General features: G+C 44.0%; 1 protein-coding gene across 5 annotated transcripts in view; it reads right to left on the bottom strand.

The window, feature by feature from the left end:
- The window catches only part of LOC310791316 (tubulin polymerization-promoting protein family member 3-like), a gene marked incomplete at its 3' end in the record, with an annotated part of 516,176 nt that overhangs the window by 498,079 nt on the left and 8,097 nt on the right, over window positions 1-10,000 (bottom strand). For 4 of the 5 annotated variants that reach the window (XR_014553425.1, XR_014553426.1, XM_083653007.1 and 1 more), the window contains exons 2-3: window positions 3,786-3,987; window positions 1,999-2,152 (exon numbers count right to left, since the gene is read on the bottom strand). Coding sequence is in view for 3 of the 5 variants with exons in the window: in XM_083653007.1 (XP_083509133.1) it covers window positions 1,999-2,152; window positions 3,786-3,973 (342 nt within the window). Of the gene's footprint in view, window positions 1-1,998; window positions 2,153-3,785; window positions 4,019-10,000 lie in introns of all 5 variants that reach the window. The other variant, XM_083653009.1, reaches the window with a different exon arrangement.

The raw sequence follows: 10,000 nt of genomic DNA, 5'->3' as shown, positions 1-10,000 counted from the left end.
GTGTGACTAACAAATGGACGGAGACTGATCCATAGTCGCCCGATTTAGTGGGGATCTACAATAAGACAACTCCCCCTGGAGGCAGCAGCCTTGAAGCACCAAGCAAGAGAAAAAGGAGCCTACTACTACTGTTTCCCCCCGGAAAATATTTAACTTTTGGCCCACATTAACTGGATAGTCATTCATCTGAATGCCATTCTGTATTATAGTTTCAGCGGTGAAAAAAGTCAAATTCATATAATAGGCTATTAGAGCACATTAAGATGATCCTATTGGCTGTCCCAAAGTGGAGAATAAAGTCACAATGAAATGATGTTTTCACCTTGTTATCATTTTCTTGTATTTCTATATCATAATTAACATTACTTTAACGTCCTTTAAAACAGAGTAGCTATTTCCTTAATGGTGACATCACGCTGCACCAGGAGACATCAAATCTCCAACCAATAAAACCGACTTTTGACACGTAATGGCCTGCATTTATATAGCGCTTTTATCCAAAGCGCTTTACAGTCAGTAGGTACATTCACCCATTCACACACCGATGGCGGCAGGTTACCACGCAGGGTGCTGCCACACCAACGGGAACAATTTGGGGTTCAGTGTCTTGCCCAAGGACACTTCGACATGCAGACTGGAGGAGCCGGGAATCGAACCACCGACCTCTTTTATCCAAAGCGATTAGTGGACGACCCCGCTCTACCTCCTGAGCTACAGTCGCCCCCGTATTCTTATTATCTCTGGTTCTGTGTCTCCAGAACAAGCTGTATTCCCCCTCACACTCTGTGACTCCATTCATGATTAGAAGAAGCCTAGAGAGGCTGCAGATATTCATTATTATTTCAAAAGGCATTTATCGCCCAGATTAACAACATGATACATTCCTTATATTGCCCCACAGGCCAGTGTAGGAGAGTTCAGCCCTGCTCTCTCTCTCCCTCCTCTTTGAACTCTGTGCATCTGTGTTGATGTGTTTTATTGTTCGACTACTTCATCATAGTGTGATAATGGCTACGATAATACAATTTGACAGTATGTCTTGTCCCCATGCACACTGTGCCACAGCACCACTAAAGTTATGTGTGCACTAATAAGAGAATTGAAGCAATAAATAGATAAATCAATCAATCAATCAATCAATCAATCAATCAATCATTAAATCAATAAATAAATAAATCAATAAATCAATAAATAAAATGAGGGCAAAGTTTCTTTCCCTAGTAACTAATTACTTCTCGTTCGCTAATTACTACTCGCTCGCTCAACTGGCGTGAGTTTCGCGCATGCGCAGTTGAGCAATTGTGCGCCGCGCGGAAACTGCTGCGTATAAGATTATGCAATAATTTGTAAAGTAATTCATTTACTTTTTAAGAGAAGTAACTACTGTAACTAATTACTGATTTTCAGTATCTTGCCCAACACTGGTCACAGTCCCTCTGGCTGCAGATAGTGAAGTGAGTCTCAGGTCTTTGCTGTTCCTCGTTCAGGCTTCAGTTGAGGAAAGCAAGTCTAGATTTGCCCTGGAGGGAAAGTTTGATTGTTTCTGCCTCATATTTCATACGTGGGACCTGTCAGCCCATCATAATCTGTTCATTGAAATCTGCAGAGCTTTGTAAATATTTGGATGCTGACGTCCTGTTCCTGAACGCAGCTTCGCTCTGGCGCACACATGAGAGCCAGTTCTTATTATGGCGATGATGTCATCAGAACGAGTCAGGCTGGACTGAGTCAGGCGGTTAGGTGATGATGTCATCAGAACGAGTCAGGCTGGACTGAGTCAGGCGGTTAGGCGATGATGTCATCAGAACGAGTCAGGCTGGACTGAGTCAGGCGGTTAGGCAGTTTGGATGAAGAAGAGCCGCAGTCAGCGAAACTCCAAACTCCAGATTTCTGCTGTTTAAACTCAACACTGAGGACAAACCCATCGCCTCGCTGTAGGACCTGTTTCTCTGGTCGGCTAACTTACAAAATGTTTTGGGGGAAGAGTTGTTGTCTCACCGTTACTCCGACGTTGGTGGGCTCTTTGCCTTCCACGAGTTTGAAGATGGACTGCACTGCCTCCTCCTTACTTTGACCTTTGAACCTCTTTGGAGCCAGATCCTCCAGAGCCTTCTGGAACTCCTCGTAGGTGATGACTCTGGACGTCTTCGCTCTTCAGACAGAAACAATGACAGAGTTCAGATTACAGCTGCTGGCTACAGAGGTCAGCACCAAACAGACAGAAGACTTGATCTGGAGGTGTTACTCCTCTGAAAAGAGTCTGGAGCCCCCGGTGGTTAAAAAGGGATAAAGCAAGACCATTTTGGAGTGGACAAGTGCAAAAGCCTCACAAGCCTAAATGTGAATCAGAAACTAAAGGAGAAGGAGGTAGCTACTGTATAGACTGTATATACTGTATACTCATATATTTTATACTATATATAAATACACTGTATAGACTGTATACTGTATACTCTCTATATATTTTATACTACATATAAATATACTGTATAGACTGTATATACTGTATACTCATATATCTTATACTATATATAAATACACTGTATAGACTATATACTGTATACTCATATATCATATACTATATATAAATACACTGTATAGACTGTATACTGTATACTCTCTATATATTTTATACTATATATAAATATACTGTATAGACTGTATATACTGTATACTCATATATCTTATACTATATATAAATACACTGTATAGACTATACTGTATACTGTATACTCATATATCTTATCTTCTTCTTCTTCTTCTTTCGGCTATTCCCGTCAGGGGTCGCCACAGCGGATCATCTGTTTCCATCGGTTTCTGTCCTCTGCATCGTCCTCCGTCACGCCCACTGTATTTATATATCTTATACTATATATAAATACACTGTATAGACTGTATACTGTATACTCTCTATATATTTTATACTATATATAAATATACTGTATAGAGATGCCGATCAAGACCAAAAACAGCTACAACTCAAAACATTCATGTTCCATAGCTGTGAAAGTGAGTCCAAAATGTACTTTTTACAATGTATTCCTTCTTTGAGACTCTCTTGGAAGAAGTGCCTTTCTCTGTCCTACTTTTTTATTCGACTCATCCGTTCTGTGGGTTTGGATCTCATCATTCTTCTCTGACTGTTTATCTATATTTGTTGTTTAAAATGGGTTAAAAACGAGTAGTGTTCCTTTCACTGTTTGTTTCCTGAAAGTAAAAAAAAAAGAAAAAAGTATGGGCATATTTAGCTCAGGCGAACATTTGGCCAAATCGAAGGACCCGAACGAAACTCATAGTGGTTGAACTTACTGATGGCCAAACGAGGCTTTCTGAAGCTTTTGAGGGTTTACAGCCAATTGTGGGTTCACTACTCGAAGCCTCAAATAACAGCGCTGCAGGCAAATACATGTAGTGCAACCAACACGCAGATGATCCCTTATTGGTTCTGAACATGGAACTGTTCTGTTTGGGATGTGATGCGCCATGCACATGTACACTTCTGTTTGAGTGCACTAATGTTGACTATGTTATTTGGCACATCTGATTCCATATCTGTTATATTTTTTATTTGAATAAAGCATGTTATGCTGCTGTTTATGAAATGTATAAAGACTGTCTAACAGTCGTAAGACTTTTACATGGGTCTGGTACAAATACAGTTTATGGCACATCTGTTCGATACCAGTGCCTAGCAAGCTACTGTGCACGCCTCTGAGCCTCGGTGTCAGACGTAACAGCATGTTGCTCCGTGCATGTCAGCATGTCCACACAGAGGACTGACTCACTTGACTTTAGTGAAGACGATGTCCACGTCGGTGCCGGTGATGTTCTTGCCGTCGGTGATCTTGCAGTCTTTGCACAGCTTGGCCCAGTTCTTGCCGTTCATCTCCTTCCCCGTGGCCTTGGTGTCGCCGTGGACCGCGAAGCGCCTGAAGGCCTCCAGGAGCTGCTCCACGTCTGCACTCTCCGCCATGATGCTGGAGATCTCTGCAGCGTGAGACAGGAAGAGACAAGATCTCTGCAGCGTGAGACAGGAAGAGACAACAAGACTGCTGACAGACCGATGATCACTCCACACAACTCTACTGACAGACAGCTGATTACTCCACACAACTCTGCTGACAGACAGCTGATCACTCCACACAACTCTGCTGACAGACAGCTGATCACTCCACACAACTCTACTGACAGACAGCTGATCACTCCACACAACTCTACTGACAGACAGCTGATCACTCCACACAACTCTACTGACAGACAGCTGATTACTCCACACAACTCTACTGACAGACAGCTGATCACTCCACACAACTCTGCTGACAGACAGCTGATCACTCCACACAACTCTACTGACAGACAGCTGATCACTCCACACAACTCTACTGACAGACAGCTGATCACTCCACACAACTCTACTGACAGACAGCTGATCACTCCATAGAACTCTGCTGACAGACAGCTGATCACTCCACACAACTCTGCTGACAGACAGCTGATCACTCCACACAACTCTACTGACAGACAGCTGATCACTCCACACAACTCTGCTGACAGACAGCTGATCACTCCACACAACTCTACTGACAGACAGCTGATCACTCTGCTGACAGACAGCTGATCACTCTGCTGACAGACAGCTGATCACTCCACACAACTCTGCAATGCTGATATATGAAACAACATGGAATGACATGACCACATACCACATGACCAAATAGCACATAATATGACTCAACACAGATGATGATGATGATGATGATGATGATGGTGGTGGTGGTGGTGGTGGTAGTGGTGTGTGTGTGTGTGTGTGTGTGTGTGTGTGTGTGTGTGTGTGTGTGTGTGTAACTGTGTGTGTGTGTGGCAGATATAGAGTGGTGTGTGTGTGTGCGCGCGCGCGCGCGTGTGTGTGTGTGTGTGTGTGTGTGTGTGTGTGTGTGTGTGTGTGTGTGTGTGTGTAACTGTGTGTGTGTGGCAGATATAGAGTGGTGTGTGTGTGTGTGTGTGTGTGTGTGTGTGTGTGTGTGTGTGTGTGTGTGTGTGTGTGTGTGTGTGTGTGTGTGTGTGTGTGTGTGTGTGTGTGTGTGTGTGTGTGTGTGTGTGGCAGATGTAGAGTGGTGTTTGCTCTAACAGGATGACTCAGACTCACTTCGCTGAACATTGAGGACTTGGGATTTGACTTGGACTCAAGGTTTAGTGACACTGCCTCTCTTTAACTTTGTGATGCCAACACACTCTCTCTCTCCCTTACACACACACACACACACACACACACAATGCCTGGCGGGCAGTGTGGGGTCTGGTATAGAGGTTCAGCATCTTACAACTCTTTAGCTAATGGAAAGTTCTGCTGCCCAGCTGTGTGTGTGTGCGTGTGTGTGTGTCAGTGGTGTGTAACACAGTCAGTGGTGTGTAACACAGTCAGTCAGTGGTGTGTAACACAGTCAGTGGTGTGTAACACAGTCAGTGGTGTGTAACACAGTCAGTGGTGTGTAACACAGTCAGTCAGTGGTGTGTAACACAGTCAGTCAGTGGTGTGTAACACAGTCAGTCAGTGGTGTGTAACACAGTCAGTCAGTGGTGTGTAACACAGTCAGTCAGTGGTGTGTAACACAGTCAGTCAGTGGTGTGTAACACAGTCAGTCAGTGGTGTGTAACACAGTCAGTCAGTGGTGTGTAACACAGTCAGTCAGTGGTGTGTAACACAGTCAGTCAGTGGTGTGTAACACAGTCAGTCAGTGGTGTGTAACACAGTCAGTGGTGTGTAACACAGTCAGTCAGTGGTGTGTAACACAGTCAGTCAGTGGTGTGTAACACAGTCAGTCAGTGGTGTGTAACACAGTCAGTCAGTGGTGTGTAACACAGTCAGTCAGTGGTGTGTAACAGTCAGTGGTGTGTAACACAGTCAGTCAGTGGTGTGTAACAGTCAGTGGTGTGTAACACAGTCAGTCAGTGGTGTGTAACAGTCAGTGGTGTGTAACACAGTCAGTGGTGTGTAACACAGTCAGTCAGTGGTGTGTAACACAGTCAGTGGTGTGTAACAGTCAGTGGTGTGTAACACAGTCAGTCAGTGGTGTGTAACAGTCAGTGGTGTGTAACACAGTCAGTCAGTGGTGTGTAACACAGTCAGTCAGAGGTGTGTAACACAGTCAGTCAGTCAGAAGTGATACTGAAAGCTGTAGTTCCTTGAATGGCCACTTGAGGCTGGCTCCAAAAGGGAGTTGTTCCCCGTTCACTCCCATGTTAAAAATGGATTGGTCTCTATAGCTAATTTCACCTTTCATAACAACTGAGTAAATGAGAAGATAGAAAAGACAAAGTTTTTGGCGTGATCAACAGATCTGTCCAGGGTTCACGCAGCTTGCCGATCACGGACCAATAGCAGGCGGAGCTGCGGCTCTGGGAAACCCCTGGTCTCGTGCAGCCTCACGCGAGCTGCGTAAAAACCCCAAGATGGCGACAACCACACTAGGCTTCAAAATGGGAGTCACGGTGACTCTGTCCATATTTTTTTAGACGGTCTATGTGCGTTACACAGATAGCTACTCTCACTGCCAGAAGGGGGAGACAAAAGTTACGTACTGTACTATAGCTTTAAAATCAGACTGAGACTCAGAGCGTTTAGGACACATTTAGACGACAATGGCCTCTGCATAAAAACGGTAAACTTTGTGATAGTGATTCATGTGCAGACTGGAGCTGCACATGGTCATCACCAACTCTGAGCAGCGTCAAGTCAGCCAGAATATAAAACTGAAAATGTTGGCTAGAACCTTCACAATAATGGCAATGAAATAAAGTAATAGCCTAATTGATGTGTGATCCGAAATACACACGAATTGGAGGAATATCTGCTGCCTTCGAGTTTAACCCATAGTGACTCTTCTGTTTTTATCTACCCAGTAATAAATGATTGCTTGATTGATTGATTGATTGATTGACTTTATTTGGTGAATGTCAACACAGAGACAGGGAATACAGACAATCACCGAGGATAAAAACACAATAAAGCCCTAGCATAAAGCATAGGCTTGTTTCCATTGCGGTCCTCTAAACAAACAACATAAAAGGGACAAAACACAACACACGAATGGGTTTTATTGCTTTTATGCTTTTATTTTGAAGGTAAAAACACCTAGCTTCCTGTATTCTGTCTAGTTCTAATTGATGGATTGAGCTTAAGCTTCGTAGGAGTAAACTTTAATAACCCAGTGTAAAAAAAGAGACCTGTTTTCTTTGCAGAACTTGGCACTTGAAGAAATCGATGCATCTATCCATAAGTTTGAAGGTCGTTCAACTATTTAATATACGCAAACGATTAATTAATATGTGCGGGACAATTAATAGCGGGCACTTATTGCAGATGATGTATTTTAAGCAAGTCATCAGACTCTGATGTCATGATACGTTTTGAGTGCTATATCGATGGGCTAGTTGAACACTCCTACAGTAGATTGTCTTCCATGCGAGAAGTTTGGAGATGTTTAAACAAGAATTGCATATTACCACTTTACACGACCAGGGTAAGGGCAGCGTTATCAGAGATTTCCACTGTGGAACCTGGTTTGCAATAACGTCGTTGCCATGTAAATGGAAGGTCCAAACACAACAGAAAGTTTGCATTTTATGTTACGAGTGTGAACAGGGAGGAGCAGAGATGGAGATTTGGGCGGTCTGGATTAAAGGACCGGACGCTGACGCAGCGTCTGGCTGGCCGGCCCGCTCTGATGACATCACAGGGCAACAACACGCAACGCCAAAGTCACTGACAGTAAACACAGTGGACTGAAGCATCAGAAGAAACGGTCCACATACACGTACTTCCCCTTCTTCTCTGCATGGTCTCGTTAACATGTGTTTTATTGTGAAGGGCTCGGGAGAAAGACATGGAGATGATCTGCAGAGTGATGTTTCTGTTATGGATACACAACATGGAAACTGGGCATGTGTTAGAATGGGTACAGTTACAGCTGTCCAAAGCTAAAATAATCGACCTCCAGATCACTGCTGCTTCCTCCAGCTGTCATTTGTTTTGTCAGCGGATCAGAAGTGAACCAGCTCAGCTTTGGACCTGCTACTGCTGGCTGCTCCTGAAGCCCCGTTTACACCACTGGTTCTATAAAGCCCAGTTTACACCAAAGATTTGCAACCAAACAAAACCGTTGGAGCAGTGTAAACTAGCCTGTCTCATCTCGACTCCAGCCAGCTGATGGAGTCACCAGCAATTCAGCTGGTCAAGTCGCAGGTAGGTAGGTTAAGTCAAGTCAAGTCAAGTTTATTTGTGTAGCCCTAATTCACAAGCATGTCCCAGAGGGCTTCACAGAAAATATGTCTAGCTAATTCTAGCTGACACAACAGTAGCAAATTACAGAATAAAGATAACACATTTAACAATTGATAGAGAAATATAGAAAATATAGAAATATACAGTAGGAGAGAGCAGAGGAGAGAGCAGAAGAAGGAAGGAGAGCAGGGGGAGTGTGAGAGAGTGATGGGGTGGGGAGGGAATGGGAAATGTTGGATAGTATAGGAGGTGGGGAAGGAGCAGGGGAAGGGGGAAAGAGGAGAGAGCAGGGGAGGGGAGAGGGCAGGGAGAGGGAGGAGGTGGGGAGAGAATGGGCAATGTGGGGGAGGAGAGAACGGAGGAGAGGTGGGAAAGTAGCAGGGGAAGGGGGAAAGAAAGAGAATGGGTGCCATGCTTTAAAATGGAATGGATGCCATGCTTTAGAAAAGTGGAGGGGGGGGGTTCGGGAACGGGAGGAGGTGGGGAGGGAGAGCAGGGGGAGTATGAGAGACTATATGGAGAGAACAGGAAAAGGAGGGCTAGCTGACACAACAGTAACAAATTACAGTAGTAATAATAACACATCGAACAATTATATGATAGGGAAATATAGACACACATTTTGCAAACGGACATATGTCGATTTCTTAGCAACCAAACTATGCTTAACTGCCTTTAGTAGTGAATCCTTTTGCCAAATAAACACATGTTCACATATAGAGCTTATGGGTGGCTTGCTTTAGGGTAGAATGTGTGCCATGCTTTAAATAGTGGCGGAATAGTGGGAGGGGATAGATAGGTTGCAAGTAGTTGCACATTTCAACTAGTCTCCTTGCGAATCATTGGTGTAAACCGGGCTTAACATCGCTGATCTGTCGTGTGAAAACCTTGTAACTCCTGATTTAAACATCTACTGATGGTCAGGGCGCAGCTGAGCTGAATGCGCGTAGATTTGAATGGTGTAGCAGAGGGGGACATGTGTGGGTGTGGAATCAGCACAACTACGCCTTTTGCTTGTTTGGAATGGATGGTGGTTTCCAAGACTTTCACGGTGGCTTCCAGGATTTTCCAAACCTGCCCATGACCTTCTCCAGATGATAACACACTGCTATGCAAATTTTCAACCCAATCCGAAGTGGGGCGTGGCCGTGCATTAAAGGCACACACGCATGTGGAGCAGAATGAGGTCATGTCTCACACCCCACTGGGACAACACACACACACCACACACACACACACACACACACACACACACACACACACACACACACACACACACACACACACACACACAGGCGGACAATGTCAACTTTATTAGGATATCCCATATCTGCCAATAGATCCCCTAAATCTCGCACACTGGTCTTTTAAGCTTTGAATAAATGCTTAAGGATCAGGTGGAAGTGCAGTCATCTGAAAGCCATCGGCTCCTGTTCTGTCCTGAGTGGCCAGTGACAGACTGGGCCCACTGGCCATCTGCCATTTGGCCAAATGCCAGAAGGGCCACTTTGGCAAGGGGGGGGGGGAAAGGCTGTGGTGATTTTAATAGAAAATAACTTATTTCCAGGGCTCAAAACATTTCATATCAGCCCTCATATTTGTATTTATTTATTTATTTATTTATTTATTTATTTATTTATTTATTTATTTATCTATTTATCTATTTATCTATGTATTTATTTATTTATTTTATTTATTTATTTATTTATTTATTTATTT

The sequence above is a fragment of the Poromitra crassiceps genome (assembly GCF_964638095.1).
Source record: "Poromitra crassiceps genome assembly, chromosome: 16".
In the NCBI taxonomy this organism is placed as follows: Eukaryota; Metazoa; Chordata; class Actinopteri; order Beryciformes; family Melamphaidae; genus Poromitra; species Poromitra crassiceps.
The sequence above is the reverse complement of the archived record's forward strand: the minus strand, read 5'-3'. Positions and strand labels throughout refer to the sequence as shown.